Source organism: Rattus rattus, chromosome 2 (genome assembly GCF_011064425.1).
Source record: "Rattus rattus isolate New Zealand chromosome 2, Rrattus_CSIRO_v1, whole genome shotgun sequence".
Lineage (NCBI taxonomy): Eukaryota > Metazoa > Chordata > Mammalia > Rodentia > Muridae > Rattus > Rattus rattus.
In genome coordinates this window covers 144,672,475-144,689,312 of record NC_046155.1, presented here as the reverse complement: position 1 = coordinate 144,689,312, position 16,838 = coordinate 144,672,475, and the positions used below count along the sequence as shown (strand labels likewise).

General features: G+C 39.3%; 1 protein-coding gene and 1 non-coding gene across 2 annotated transcripts; one reads left to right on the top strand and one right to left on the bottom strand.

Annotated features, from left to right (window-relative positions):
- Window positions 1-2,583: 2,583 nt before the first annotated feature.
- On the top strand, window positions 2,584-2,688 carry LOC116894873. The gene has a single exon (XR_004387085.1). It is a non-coding gene; the product is annotated as a U6 spliceosomal RNA (small nuclear RNA).
- Window positions 2,689-7,053: 4,365 nt separating this feature from the next.
- Window positions 7,054-8,045, bottom strand: LOC116894313 (heterogeneous nuclear ribonucleoprotein A1-like). The gene is given in 2 exon segments (XM_032896009.1): window positions 7,054-7,421; window positions 7,424-8,045. Coding segments are annotated over 2 exon segments (939 nt in total). The 3' UTR covers window positions 7,054-7,104.
- Between the last annotated feature and the right edge of the window lie 8,793 nt (window positions 8,046-16,838).

Sequence of the window (16,838 nt, the reverse complement as noted above, 5' to 3'; positions counted from 1 at the left end):
ATTTTGTCTTCACTGCCCTTGCCCACAGTTAGCATCTCTCTTCTTTACTGCTTTCCATGTTTGAACACCAGAGTTTAACACGATTGTTCCAATCTGAAATTTTAAAGTATATCAACAAAAAGAGATCTGTGTTACATAAACACATAAGGATAGCCCCCTCAAGACAATATAAAATTGGAAGCAGTATATTTTTACTGAAGACTCTAGATTAGATTTTTTGGGGCAGTGTACAGTGCAAACTGGTGTCTGAGTCATCATTGGTCATCAGTTAGTGTTTAGAAAAAAATAAATAATGGTTTTCAGTTTATAAAACCTTTCTGTATATTTGTACAGTACACACACACACACACACACACACACACACACACACACACACACACATTTTTCAACTTATTTTTCTAAGACAGTCTGTGAGCCCAGAGAACAACTGGCTAGACTAACTGGCTTGGAACTCTAGAAATCCACCTATTTCTGCCCAGTGCTCTGGTTACATGTTTGTGGCATCATCTCTGGCTTTGAAGTGTGTTCTGGGGATCAAAAATCAGGTTCATATGTTTGCCTGGCAGATATATGACTTCCTAAGGCATCTCCTCCACTACTGTTTTTACTTGTTTAAAGGAGTTTTTAACAGTTACTAATCAAACAACAAATAATGAATAAATGAGCTGATTCCCTTACTAAATTAAGGAAAATACTTAGAACATTCTAAGATTTCAGCCTAGGTTACAAAGAATAATGTGTTTACTAAAGTGAATTTCACACACACACACACACACACACACACACACACACACACACACACACACACACCTGTTTGTATCTTCATCCCATTACATTTTAGATAGCATGGACAGAGCCTGGACTGGAAGAGATTGGGTAGGCACTGTCTCTGAAATGTTCATTTCATATTTTATCTTGTATACGCGCAAACCACACCACAACCATTCCAGTGAGTTGATGTAATTTTAATGCCCATCATCATGATTGTTTTCTAAGAAATCAATAAAAAAAATTCTTTCCTGATATATCCCTAGAGTCTTCTTTTCAAATTGAAGACAGCCCTTTCAGGAAGGCTGTGACTCTTGGCTTTGCTACATGGTTCAGAAATTGAGATTCCTAAATTTAAGTTTCATAGTTTGAGAGTAAATGAGGAAGAGAAAAATATAACTTAGTTATCAATCACCAAACCTGTACACAGACCAAAACTTCACTCTTCTTTTTAAGATTTTATTGAAGGTTGTATGTCTCATGTAGAAACACAGCTACAAATTGTAATTTGTTAATTCTTCAAGATCCATACTCTGCACATGCCTGTGTTTGACATGACATTCTAGTTGTAGAGTTCTGGAGTTGTGGCTGTGCAGCATTTAATTTTAAAAAGAAAGAAAGGAAAGGAAAAGAAAAAAAATTAACCATGAGAGTCACTAGTAGGAATAGGGACCATGAGATGATAAGACATCTCTCACTCCTGGGCTACTGGGATGCTCTATTTAAGGCCAAATTATGTTGGTGATTTCTCTGTGTACAGTGTACTTCCTCTAAAGTTCTTATAATGTCTTTAACTCTTGCTCCATTGATACCAAATTCTTGGCTTGCTTAACTATGTAACTGATACCAGAAAGATTTGCCAACACTTCCTTCTTCTCCATATCTTTGCCTGTTGAGGTGGTTTAAATAAGTGTGGCCCCCATACATTAATGTGTTTGAATACTTGGCACATAGAGACTAGCACTATTAGGAGATATAGTCTTATTGGAGGAGGTGTGGGTTGGTAGAGGACGTTTGTCAAAGTAGAGGCAAAGCTTTGAGGTCTTAAATGATCAAACTATACCAAGTGTAAAATACATGCAGTCTCCTGTTGCTTTCAGATAAGAATGTATAACTTGAAACTCTTCTCTACTTTTTCTTCTATTAGTTTCAGTGTATCTGGTTTTATGTGGAGATCTTTAATCCACTTGTACTTGAGCATTGTAAAAGGAGATAAGAATGGATCGTTTTGCATTCTTCTACATGCTGACTTCCAGTTGAACCAGCACCATTTGCTGGAAATACTATCTTTCTTTCATTGGATGGTTCTAGCTCCTTTGTCAAAGATCAAGTGACCATAGGTGTATGGGTTAATTTCTGTGTCTTCAATTCGATTTCACTGATACTGTCTGTACCAATATCATACAGTTTTTATCACTATTGCTCTGTAATACTGCTTGAGGTCAGGGATGGCGATTCCCCCAGATGCTCTTTTATTGTTGAGAATAGTTTTAGCTATCCTTGGGCTTTTGTTATTCCAAATAAATTTACAAATTGCTATTTCTAACTCTGAAGAATTGAGTTGAAATTTTGATGGGGATTGTATTGACTCTGTATATTGCTTTTGGCAAAATGGCCATTTTTACTATATTAATCTTGCCCATCCATGAGTATAGGAGATCTTACTACTTTCTGAGTTCTTCTTTGATTTCTTTCTTCAGAGACTTGACATACAGATCTTTCACTTGTTTGGTTAGAATCACACTGAAGTAGTTTATATTATTTGTGACTGTTAAAAAGGGTGTTGTTTTCCTTAGGCACAAGAAAAATTTTTGTGCTCTCTTTGGCACAACATATACTAAAATTAGAATGATACAGAGAAGATTAGCATGGTCCATGGGCAAGGGTGACAGGCAAATTCATAAAGCATTCCATAATTTTGAGAACTCAGAGGAGACTACTCTCTGTACACATTCCCAAATCAAGAGGAAAATGCCTGGTACCATGTGGGCCCCCTGTGCACAGAGATCTAGGAGCAATAGGAGCAGGACCCTTCCAGTTGCTGCCCTCACAGAGAGCTGAAAGCCAGCCAACTACCAGGAGCGAATACACACCTGAGAGCAGAGCTAAGGCGAACTTTTCTGATCCAAGTGACCTGCCTGGTGGACTCAGGACACACAAAAGCAAAAGTCCTCTGGGACTGAGCACTTCCGGTTTCCGACTGTGGCCAGAACTTCTCTGATCCAGGCCCACAGCTCTCTGTGCCCAAATCCTGAGGGAGAGAGAGATGAATACTCAGAAGTGTGGGCAATCCTGAGACTGCAGGGCGGGACAGACTGCCACTTCTGCCCACCTTTGCCCAAATCCCTGGCCCAAAAGGAAACTGCATAGTGTCTCTGGACACAGAAATTGAGGAGCAGCCAAGCTGCAGGAGCCCCATGGTCCAGATCTGTGAACAGATGTGAATTAAACCGGTCAAAGAACTCCCTGCACCCAAGTCCTGTGGGGGATAGAACTACACCCTCAGAAGTGAGGACACTCCTGTGAAACCAGAGGAGACTACACTGTGTCCACATTCCTGACTCAAGAGGAAAACGCCTAGTGCCATCTGAGCAGCCTGCACACAGGGACCTAGGAGAAGTAGGAGCAGGACACTTCCAGTTGCTGCCCTCAAAGACAGCTGAAAGCCAGCCACCAGGAGCGACTACATGCCTGGGAGCCCACACTCTATTCCCATAACTGGCTGAAAGAAAACAGGAAAATAGGTCTGCAGGAGTGCTGGCACACAGACCCACAGTACGGTCAAGCCACTGTCAGAAACAGCAAGAGAAGCTAACACCAGAGACAACCTGATGGCGTGAGACAAGCACAGGAACCCAAGTGACAGAAACCAAGACTACTTGGCATCATCAGAGCCCAATTCTCCAACTGAAGCAAACACTGGATATCCAAACACAATAGAAAAGCAAGATCTAGATTTAAAATCTCATTTTATCGAGATGATGGAGGACTTTAAGAAGGTCATAAATAACTCCCTTAAGGAAATACAGGACAACACAAGTAAACAAGTAGAAGCCCTTAAAGAGTGAACATAAAAATCTCTTAAAGAACTACTGGAAAAAACAACTAAACAGGAGAAAAACTGAACAAAACCATCCAGGAATTAAAAATGGAAAAAAAAACAATAAAGAAAGAAAAAAGGGAGATAACCCTGGAGATAGAAAACCTAGGGAAGAGATCAGGAGTCACAGATGTGAGCATCACCAACAGAATACAAGAGATAGAAGAGAGAATCTCAGGGGCAAAAGACACCATAGAAAACATTGACACAACTGTCAAAGATAATGTAAAACGGAAAAAGATCCTAGCCCAAAACATAAAAGAAATCCATGACATGATGAGAAGATCAAACCTAAGGATAGTAGGTATAGAAGAGAGTAAAGATTCCTAACTTAAATGGTCAGTAAATATCTTCAACAAAATCATAGAAGAAAATTTACCTAACCTAAAGAAAGAGATGTCCATAAACTTACAAGAAGCCTACAGAACTCCAAATACATTAGACCAGAAAAAAATTCCTCCCATCACATAATAGTCAAAACACCAAATGCACAAAACAAAGAAAGAATATTAAAAGCAGTAAGGGGAAAAGGTCAAGTAACATATAAAGGCAGACATATCAGAATAACACCAAATTTCTTACAGAGACTATGAAAGCCAGATGATCCTAGACAGATCTCACACAGATCTGAAGAGAACACAAATGCCAGCCCAGGCTACTATATTCAGCAAAACTATCAATAAACATTGAGAGAGAAACCAAGATAATCCATGACAAAACCAAATTTACAAAATATCTTTCTACAAATCCAATCCCACAAAAGATAATAAATGGCAAAGCCCAACACAAGGAGATAAACTACATCCTAGAAAAAGGAAGAAAGTAATCTCCTTACAACAAAACCAAAAGAAGAGAATCCCAAAAACATAATCCCACTCCAATACGAAAATAACAGGAAGCAACAACTATTATTCCCTAATAACTCTCAACATCAATGGACACAATTCCTTAATAAAAGGACACAGATTAACAGGTTGGATGTGGAAAGAGGAACCAGCATTTTGCTGCATACAAGAAACATACCTCAGATACAAAGACAGACACTACCTCAGAGTAAAAGGCTGGAAAACTACTTTCCAATCAAGTGGTCTGAAGAAGCAAGCTGGAGTAGCCATTCTAATATCAAATTAAATCGACATTCAACCAAAAGTCATCAAAAAACATAAGGAAGGATACTTCATATTCATCAAAGGAAAAATCCACCAAGATGAACTCTCAATCTGAAATATCTATGCTCCAAATACAAGGGCACCTACATACATAGAAGAAACCTTACTAAAGCTCAAAGCACACATGGCATCTCACACAAAAATAGTAGAAGATTTCAACACCCCATTCTCATAAGTGAACAGATCATGGAAACAGAACTTAAACAGAGATATAGAGAGAACAACAGAAGTCATGCACCAAATTGACTTAACAGATATTTATAAAACATCCCATCCTAAAACAAAAAGATGTACCTACTTCTCACCACCTCATGGTACCTTCTCTAAAATTGACCATATAATGAGTCACAAAACAAGCCTTAACAGATACAGAAAGGTAGAAATAACCCCATGCATTCTATCAGATCACCAAGGACTAAGGTTGGTCTACAATAACAACAAAGAAAGAATGGCAACATATACATGGAATTTAAACAATATTCTACTTAATGTTAACTTGATCAAGAAAGAAATTAAAGACGTAGTAGAAGTTAGTGAAAATGAAGGTATAACATACCCAAACTTATGGGATGCAATGAAGGCTGTGCTAAGAGGAAAACCCATAGCTCTGAGTGCCTGCAGAAAGAAACAGGAGAGAACATTTATCAACGGCTTGACAGCACACCTAAAAGCTCTAAAACAAAAAGAAGTAAATATACCAAAGAAGATTATAAGGCCAGATATAATCAAACTCAGGGCTGAAATCAACCAAGTAGAAACAAAAGGGACTGTACAAAGAATCAACAGAACCAAAAGCTGGTTCTTTGCGAAAATCAACAGATAGATAAATCCTTAGCTAGACTAACCAGAGGACACAGAGAGTGTATCCAAATTAACAAAATCAGAAATGAAAAGGGAGACATAACTACAGAATCAGAGAAAATTCAAGATATCATCACATCCTACTACAAATGCCTATATTCAACAAAACTTGAAAATCTGTAGAAAATGGACAATTTTTTAGAGAAACACCAGGTACCAAAGTTAAATCAGGAACAGATAAACCATTTAAACAACCTCATAACTCCTAACAAAATAGAAGCAGTCATTAAAAGTCTCCCAACCAAAAAGAGCCCAGGACCAGATGGGTTCAGTGCAGAATTCTATCAGACCTTCATAGAAGACCTCATGCCAATACAGTCCAAACTATTCCACAAAATAGAAACAGATGGAGCGCTACCGAATTCCTTCTATAAAGCCACAATTACTCTTTAAAAAAAAAAGACACATTTATTCAGCGTCATGATCCGACTTTTACATTTAGCAATCAACAGCACGGGTGAAAAAGATCTACAGTAAAACCCTTCCTTGGAATGCTTTACACTTTCCACAGAACAGAAACTAAAATAACCTGTTATACAATTAGTCACAGATACAGTCCTGGAGGGTTTTTTTGGTTTTTTTGTTTGTTTGTTTGTTTGTTTGTTTGTTTTTAATTTTGTTTTTATTTATAATCATAAACTTAATTCTGCAATCTTACTAGACTTGGAATGAGGAAAATGTGGAACCTAAAGAATATCACTATGAATAGAGAATAGAGAATATTATGAGTAGATGGGGTGGGGATGCTCTCCTGAGAGCTACAGAAAAAATGATCCAGTAGGTAAGATACCAGTTAATAAAAAAAATTGGAATTAGAGTTGTCCACTGATGAAAATGGTAATCTTCTTACTGATCTTGTCATTCCTGAACAAAAAACGCTTCCACAATGCTCACGCCTTCATTCACCTTCCCAAAGTCTATGTGCCATCCACCCACTACACAGTGCAAATTTGGAAAACAACAGCAACATCAACAACAACAACAACAACAACAACAACAACACAAAACATGGAATGGTTCAACATTTGCCATAGTCCTGGAGTTTTTGCCCACACACATGAGTATTCTCTAAAACATGTCTTCTTTGTAGCAGCTAGGCCCTGCGACCACTGTGCTTAAGTGAATTCACAAATCTGTTGTAACCTGTAGCTTCCCTGTCACTTCTCTGGCTCTCCTCTCCTGCTAAGCTTTGTTTCCTGGCTGTAATTAGAGCCTCCTGCCACTGCCATAGCTAATGCTGCTGCTGGAACCTCCATAGCCACCTTGGTTTTGTGGTTTAGCAAAGTACTGGCCTCCACCACCATAAGGGCCAGAGCTCCTGCCTCCAAAGTTTCCTCCTTTCATCGGTCCAAAACTTGATGACTGGTTGTTGTAATTGCCAAAATCACTGTAGCTTCCATCACCTCCAAAATTGCTTCCATCATCCCCACTGCCACCATATCCACCACCACCACGGCTGCCACCAAAGCCACCGCGACCACTGAAGTTCCCTCCTCGACCAAAATTGTCATTGCCACCAAAACACCTCCACGACCACCACCAAAGTTTCCGGAACCACTTCGACCTCTCTGGCTGGATGAAGCACTAGCCATCTCTTGCTTCGACAGAGTCTTTCTTACTTCACAGTTGTGGCCATTCACAGTGTGGTATTTCTGAATAACAGTCTTATCCACAGAGTCCTGGTCATCAAAGGTGACAAGAGCAAAGCCCATCTTTTTTCCACTGCCTCTGTCAGTCATAATTTCAATCACTTCAATTTTCTCATACTGCTCAGAATAATCTCGTAGGTGATGTTCTTCAATGTCTTCTTTAACAACACCAACAAAGATCTTCTTCACAGTTAAGTGGGCACCTGGTCTCTGAGAATCTTCTCTTGACACAGCTCTCTTAGGTTCCACAACTCTTCCATCCACCTTGTGTGGTCTTGCATTCATGGCAGCATCCACTTCCTCCACAGTGGCGTATGTGACAAACCCAAAGCCTCTGGATCTTTTGGTGTTTGGATCTCTCATTACCACACAGTCGGTGAGTGTTCCCCATTGCTCAAAATGGCTCCACAGACTTTCGTCAGTTGTTTCGAAGGTCAGCCCTCCAATGAAGAGCTTCCGCAGCTCTTCTGGCTCCTTGGGGGACTCTGACTTAGACATGAGGGCAGGGTGATGAGAGCGTTCAGCGATGCTTCCCCGGCAGCGTCAAAGAGCAGAAAGGAATAAGGTAACGAATGTGTCCCCACAATTACTCTTATACCTAAACCACACAAAGATGCAACAAAGAAAGAGAACTTCAGACCAATTTCCCTTATGAATATTGACACAAAAATATTCAATAAAATTCTTGCAAACCGAATCCAAGAACAAATGAAAATGATCATCCATCATGATCAAGAAGGCCTCATCCCAGGTATTCAGGGATGGTTTAATATACGGAAATCCATCAACATAATCCACTATATAAGCAAACTTAAAGATAAAAATGGCATGATCATTTCATTAGATGCTGAGAAAGCATTGGACAAAATTCAACACTCCTTCATAATAAAAGTACTGGAAAGAACATAAATTCAAGGCCCATAACTAAACATAGTAAAAGCCATATACAGCAAACCAGTAGTAAGCAATCCCACTAAAATCAGGGACTAGACAAGGATGCCCAATCTCTCCCTACTTATTCAATATAGTTCTCAAAGTACTAGCCAGAGCAATCACACAACAAAAGGAGGCCAAAGGGGTACAAATTGGAAAGGAAGAAGTCAAACTATCACTATTTACAGACGATATGAAAGTACACTTAAGTGACCCCAAAAGTTCCACCAGAGAACTAGTAAGCCTGATAAACAACTTCAGCAAAGTGACTGGTTATAAAATTGACTCAAACAATTCAGTAGCCTTCCTCTACACAAAAGATAAACAGGCTGAGAAAGAAATTAGGGAAACAATACCCTTCATAATAGTCCCAAATAATATAAAATACCTCAGGGTGACTTTAACCAAGCAAGTGAAAAATCTGTATGATCTTCAAGTCATTGAAGAAAGAAATTGAAGAAGACCTCAGAAGATGGAAAGATCTCCCATGCTCATGGATTGGCAGGATTAATATAGTAAAAGTGCCCATTTTACCAAAAGCAATCTACAGATTCAATGCAATCCCCATCAAAATTCCAATCCAATTCTTCATAGAGTTAGAAAGAACAATTCACAAATTCATTTGGAATAACAAAAAACTCAGGATAGCTAAAACTATCCTCAACAATAAAAGGACTTCCGGGGGAATCACGATCCCTGAACTCAAGCAGTATTACAGAGCAATAGTGATAAAAACTGCATGGTATTGGTACAGAGACAGACAGATAGACCAATGGAATAGAATTGAAGACCCAGAAATGAACCCACACACCTATGGGCACTTGATTTTTTACAAAGGAGCCAAAACCATCCAATGAAAAAAAGATAGCATTTTCAGCAAATGTTGCTGGTTCAAGCAAAGGTGAGGAGGTCACAACAACTGTTCCAATACCTGGAGTAACTAGATCCCCTATGATCCAGGGACGCAGGAACACCCACCCAGCCAGACTGAAGGAAAGGCAATCCAGAGACTGCCACACATGGGGATCCATTTCACATGCAATCACCAAAACCAGTCACTATTGGGGATGTCAAGAGGTACGTGCTGACAGGAGCCTGATTTAGCTGTCTCCTGAGAGGCTCTGCTAAAGCATGACAAATACAGAGGTGGATGCTCACAGTCAAGCATTGGACTGAGAAGGGGTCCCCAATGGAGGCATTAGAGAAAGGACTGAGGTAGCTGGGGGGGTTTGCAAACCCATAGGAAGAACAACAATATCAACCAACCACATCCCCCAGAGCTCCCAGGACTAAACCACCAACCAAAGAGTACACATGCAGGAACCCATGGCTCCAGCCACATATGTAGCAGAGGATGGCATTGTCCAGCATCAATAGGAGGAGAAGCCCTTGGTCCTGTGAAGGCTCATTTCCCCAGTGTAGGGGAATGCCAGGGGGTTGAGGTGGGAGTGGGTGGGTGGGAGTGAGAGCATCTTCATAGAAACAGGGGAATGGGGAGCAGGAAGGGGATAGGGATAACATTTGAAATGTAAATACATAAAATATCCAATAAAAATAAATTTAGCTCTCTCAGCTCCTTCTCCAATACTGTGTCTGCCTGAGTGCTGTCATACTTCCCACCATAATGATAATGGAAACTGTAAGTCAGCCCCAATTAAATGTTTTCTTTTCTAAAAATTGCCTTGTTTATGGTGTCTCTTCACAGCATTAAAACTCTAAGACATCTGCATTCTTATATTTGTTCCATTATTAAGCTAGAATTAATTACCCCTTGTGAGTCTGCATTCTTTTTCTGCTGGAACCTGGTATGTTGGTACCAAAGTAGATCCCCAAAAGGTGGAAATGTGGTATTGGGTTTTTCAGTACTCTTTACAAATGCATAGATATCTTTCTTGTTAAGAAAGAAGGATGTAGGGGCTGGAGAGATGGCTCAGAGAGTAAGAGCACTGGCTGCTCTTCCGGAGGTCCTGAGTTCAATTCCCAGCAACCACAAGGTGGTTCACAACCATCTGTAATGGGATCTGATGTCCTCTTCTGATATGTCTGAGGACAGCTGCAGTGTACTCATAAATAAAATAAATAAAAAAAGAAAAAGAAAACAGCAAAAAAAGAAAGAAGTATGTAGAAACAGATTATCAGAATTCTGGTGTGCTTATAAAACTAAGTGGAAAGTAATAGGAATACAATGCAGATGGCAGAAAGGCTGGTAGAGTTGAGGCTTCCACTGCTTGCGTAATAAGGTGGGAAGGTGATAGAAGAGTGCTTTCGTTGACAATTCACCTTTTGAAACATTAGATGACACAGAAAGCAATGAACATCCTCCACCTTTTAGGGCATACATTTAGAAAATAAATCAAAGACCCTTGAATATTTTCTACAACTGAAGAAATTTCAGTGGGTATGAATAAAAAGGTTGTAAAAAAATTATAAAATTACAGCATCAACTCTATGTTCAACACCTATCTTTTTATAATGTGAAGAAAGAAATGGGGAAAGGGACATAAAATATGAGCTATTTTAGGCAACATACAAGAGATTTGTAAATTGCCTTATTAACTAGAACAGGGCTACCTCTTTTCATGCAACTGAGCACAGTGAATTGAGATGCTAGCAATGCAGGCACAGAAAAAAGGTAAGCACTTCAAATGAACAATCGAAAGACCTTGCTTGATTAACTCTTGAAGATCTTGAGCTCATGAATTGAACATATACATTATGCTCCATTTTGTTAATATGAAACACAGATGATTGAGTTTTAAAATGTTGCCTTATCGGGTAGGACTGCACTAGCCTTCTAACATCATCCTTATCACAAGTGTTCCAAGTCAACATGCTGGCATACACTTACACTACAGAGACTGAAGGAAGAAGAGAGTGTGAATTCTTGTCCAGCTTGGGATACCTAACCATTACCAGGCTCCATTTTAAAAACTATGGTCGAAAGAAAGAAAGAAAGAAAGAAAGAAAGAAAGAAAGAAAGAAAGAAAGAAAGAAAGAAAGAAAGAAAGAAAGAAAGAAAGAAAGAAAGAAAGAAAGGAAGGAAGGAAGGAAGGAAGGAAGGAAGGAAGGAAGGAAGGAAGGAAGGAAGGAAGGAAGGAAGGAAAAAGGGAAGAAAGGATGGAAAGAATGTGCAAGAGGAAGCATGGAGTAGCATGGTGAAAGCTTTTTTTAACAGCTCAAAGAAAATAACCTGAAACTTCATAGCTATGAATTGCAGAATGCAGCATATACACTAGACATGAAAATATAACATTAATTATATAATGTGTGTACAATATAGAAATCTATGTAACTTAGCACTATTGCTGTCATTTTAAATATTTGTATCCCACACCTTCATTTTAGGTTCAATAAGTTAGATATCTCCAAAATATTAAAGAACATGCATTCCAGTCAGGAGAAATATTCAAGGACATGGCCATGAGATTATTCATCACATTCAACCTAGAGGCAGAGAAGAAAGTCATTGGATTAGCTCATGCAAAGCGTTTGCACACTTGAAACTGAGGACCTCCTTAATATTTTGTTCTTGATAGTTCTAAATAGTAGAACTATTTTCATAAAGAAGGAGTCACAAAAGAGTCATATGAAGAAGAAATAGATGTTTTTTTTTGTCTTTGATTATATATAATTCACAATACTCAAAATACCCATTTGTACAGATGTTCTTTTGGTCTTCAATGGTGAGAATTAAACCTAGGATGTAGCTCACAAAAAGCAATTTTGCTTTGCCATTGAGCTGCGTTTTCTACCCATAGTCATCTGTTCCTTAAAAGGGCCAAAAATTATATACTTGTGAAGAGAGAAATCAACACCATTTGTTTATAAGGAACAAATGTCTTTCTCAATTCGATGAAGTCTTTAAGTATATTTAGTTTGCTTTTTTTTCTTTATTGGATATTTTATGTATTCACATTTCAAATGTTATCCCAATTCCAAGTTCCCCCCTTTCATTCCCCTCCTCCTGCTTCTATGAGGATGCTCCCCCTCCCACCCACCCACTCCCAGCTCACTGCCCTGGCAATACCCTGCACTGGGGTATCTAGCCTTCACAGGACCAATCTTTTTAAAGTTGCCTTTATGATCTGTGCCCCAAAGTCAACCCTGTGGCCCAGCTCTCCAGACCCAAATCCCACCTCTAAAAAAGCTGGTCTCCCAGGAATGCTGTACTCCTAAGTCCATAGGTGAGATGAAGGTTTTTGATCCAATAACTTGCCAAAGAGAGACCAGCCAGGAGGTCACAAGGCTTAGGAAACACAAAGCAACTGGGGACAGGATCCTTCCAGTCTCCATCTGCACCCTGGAGTTAACCCTTTAGCACAGCTCTCTGGACCCAAATCCCGCCCTGAGAGATCTGATCTGCCCAGAGTGCTGACACACCAAAAAATCACAGGCTCACAGGCTCACAGAAGGGACAGGCTCCAGTCAGAGACAGCAAGACCAACTAAAACCAGAGATAACCAGGTGGAAAGAGGCAAGCACAAGAACCTAAGAAATAGAAACCAAAACAACTTGTCACCATCAGAACCCAAACACCCACAGCAAGTCCTGGTTACCCGAAAATACCAGAAAAGCAAGATCCTGATTTACTATCACTACCATGATGATGATAGAGGACTTTAAGATGGACATAAATAACTCCCTTAAAGAAATACAGGACAGCACCGGTAATCGGGTAGAAACCCTTAAAGGGGAAACACAAAAATCCTTTAAAGAATTATAGGAAAACACAACCAAACAGGTGAAAGAATTGAACAAAACCATCCATTATCTTAAAGTAAAAGTAGAAACAATAAAGAAATCATAAAGGAACACAACCCTGGAGATAGAAAACCTATGAAAGAGATCAGGAGTCATAGATGCAAGCATCACCAACAGAATGCAAGATATAAGAGAGAATCTCAGGTGCAGAAAACATCATAGAAAACATTGACACAATAATCAAAAACAATGCAAAATGAAAAAAGCTCCTAATCTAAAACATTCAGGAAATCCAGGACACAATGAGAAGTTCAAACCTAAGGATAATAGGTATAGAAGAGAACAAAGATTCCCAACTAAGGGCCAGTAAATACCTTCAACAAAATTATAGAAGAAAATTTCCCTAACCTAAAGAAAGAGATGCCCGTGAACATACAAGAAGCCTACAGAACTCCAAATAGACTAGACCAGAAAAGGAATACTTCTTATCACGTAACAGACAAAACACCAAATGCACAAAACAAAGAAAGAATATTAAAAGCAGTAATACTTGGAAAAGGTCAAGTAATAAATATAGGCAGATCTATGAGAATTATAACAGATTTCTCAACAGAGACTATGAAAATTAGAAGATTCTGGGCAGGTGTCATACAGACCCTAAGAGAACACAAATGTCAGTCTAGGTTGCTATATCCAGCAAAATTCTCAATTAACATGGATGGAGAAACCAAGATATTCCATGACAAAACCAAATTTATATAATTCCAAAAATCCAGCCTTGCAAAGAATAATAGATGGAAAACTCCAACACAAGGAGGGAAACTACACACTAGAAACAGCAAGAAAGTAATCTGATTTCAACAAACCCAAAAGAAAAGAGCCACAACAAAAATAACAGGAAACAACAATCACTGTTCCTTAATGTCTCTTAACATCAATGGACTCAATTCCCCAACAAAAAGACATAGACTAACAAACTGGATATGCAAACAGGACCCAACATTTTGCTGCATACAGAAAACCCACCTTAGTGCCAAAGACAGACACAACCTCAGAATAAAAGGCTGGAAAATTTTTTCCAAGCAAATTGTCCCAAGAAACAAGATGAAGTAGCCATTCTAATATCAAATAAGATCAATTTTCAACCAAATGTTTTCAAAAAAGATAAGAAAAGACACTTGATCTTTGACAAAGAAGCTAAAACCATCCAGTGGGGAAAAGATAGCATTTCAACACATGGTGCTGGTTCAACTGGCAGACAGAATGTAGAAGAATACAAATTGATCCATTCTTACCTCCTTGTACAAAGTTCAAGTCTAACTGGATCAAAGACCTCCACATAAAACCAGATACACTGAAACTAATAGAAGATAAAGTGGGGAAGCGCCTTAAATATATGTGCACAAGGGAAATTTTCCTGAACAGAACACCAATGGCTTATGCTCTAAGGTCAACAATTGACAAATGGGACCTCATAAAATTGCAACGTTTTTTAAACCCAAAGACACTGTCAATAAGACTGTACTGGCTGGTTATGTGTGTAAAGTTGACACAAGCCGGAATTATCACGGAGAAATGAGCCTCAGTTGAGGAAATGACTCCATGAGATCAAGATGTAATGTAAAATAATGTAATGTAATGATCAACTAACTAGTGATGAAGGGGGTGAACCCAGCCCATTGTGGTGATGGCATCCCTGGGCTGGTAGTTCTGGGTTCTTTTTTTTTTTTTTTTTTTTCAAACCTTTTTTTTATTAACTTGAGTATTTCTTATTTACATTTGAGTGTTATTCCTTTCCCGGTTTCTGGGCCAACATCCCCTAACCCCTCCCCTCCCCTTCTTTATGGGTGTTCCTCCCCATCCTCCCCCATTGCCACCCTCCCCCCAACAATCACGGTGGTTCTGGGTTCTATGAGAAAGTAAGCTGAGCAAGGCAGGGGAAGCAAGCCAGTAAGTAACATCCCTCCATGACCTCTGCATCAGCTCTTCCATCCTCACCTGTTGAATTTCCAGTTCTGACTTCCTTTGGTGATGAACTGCAATGTGGAAGTGTAAGCTGAATAAAGCCTATCTTACACAACTTGCTTCTTGGTCATGATATTTTGTGCAGGAAAAGAAACCCTGACTAAAACAAGAACAAAATGGCAACCAACAGATTGGGAAAAGATCTTTACCAATCCTACAACTAATAGAGAGCTAATATCCAATATATACAAAGAACTCAAGAAGTTAGACTCCAGAGAACGAAATAATCCTATTTTAAAATGGAGGATAGAGCTAAACAAAGAATTCTCAACTGGGGAATACTGAATGGCTGAGAAGCACCTAAAGAAATATTCAACATCCTTAGTCATCAGGGAAATGCAAATCAAAACGACTCTGAGATTCCACCTCACAACAGTCAGAATGACTAAGATCAAAAACTCAGGAGACAGCAGATGCTGAAAAGAATGTGGAAAAATAGAAACACTCCTCCATTGTTGGTGGGATTACAAACTGGTACAAGCACTCTGGATCAGTCTGAGGGTTCCTCAGCAAATTGGACATTGCACTACCTGAGGATCCGGCTATACCACTCCTGGAAGTACACCCAAAAGATGCTCCAACATACAACAAGGGCACATGCTCCACTATTTATAGTGGAGCCTTATTTATAATAGCCAGAAGCTGGAAACAACCCAGATGTCCTTCAACAGAGGAATGGATACAAAAAGAATGGCGTACATTTACACAGTGGATTACTACTCAGCTATTAAAAGCAATGTGTTCATGAAATTTTAGGCAAATGGATTGAACTAGAAAATATCATCCTGAGTGAGATAACCCAGACACAAAAGAGCACATATAGTATGCACTCACTGATATGTGGATATTAGCTCAAAGCTCAGATTACCCAAGATACAATTCATAGACCACATAAATCTCAAGAAAAAGGAAGACCAAAGTGTGGATGCCTCACTCTTTCTTAGAAGGGGTAACAAAATATTCAAGAGAGGAAATATGGAGACAAAGTATGGAGCAGAAACTGAAGGAAAGGCCATCCAGAGACTGCCACACCTGGGGATCCATCCCATATACAAACACCAAACCCAAACACTATTGTGGATGCCAAGAAGTGCTTGCTGACAAGAGCCAGATATAGCCAAAGCCAGACAAATAACAGAGGCTGATGCTTGCAGCCAACCTTTGGACTGAGAACAGGATCACATCGGAGGAGTTAGAGAAAGGACTGAAGGAGCTAAAGGAGTTTGCAACCCATAGGAAGAACAACAATATCAACCAACCAGAACCCCCAGAGCTCCCAGGGACTAAACCACCAACCAAAGAGTACACATGGAAGGGCCTGTGACTCCAGCCGCTTATGTAGCAGAGGATGGCCTTGTCGAACATAAATGGGAGGAGAGGCCCTTAGTCCTTTGAAGACTCGATGCCACAGTGTAGGGAAATGCCAGTGCAGGCATAGTGGGTGAGTGGGGTAGCACCTTCATAGGAGCAGGAAGAGGGAGGGTGTGATAGGGGGTTTCCAGAGGGGAAACTGGGAAAGGGAATAACATTTGAAATGTAAATTAATAAAATATACAATAAAAAATAAAGTTGCCTTTATGTTAACAATTTCATATTCATATTTGTTTTATTTAAATAAATTCATCTATTTCT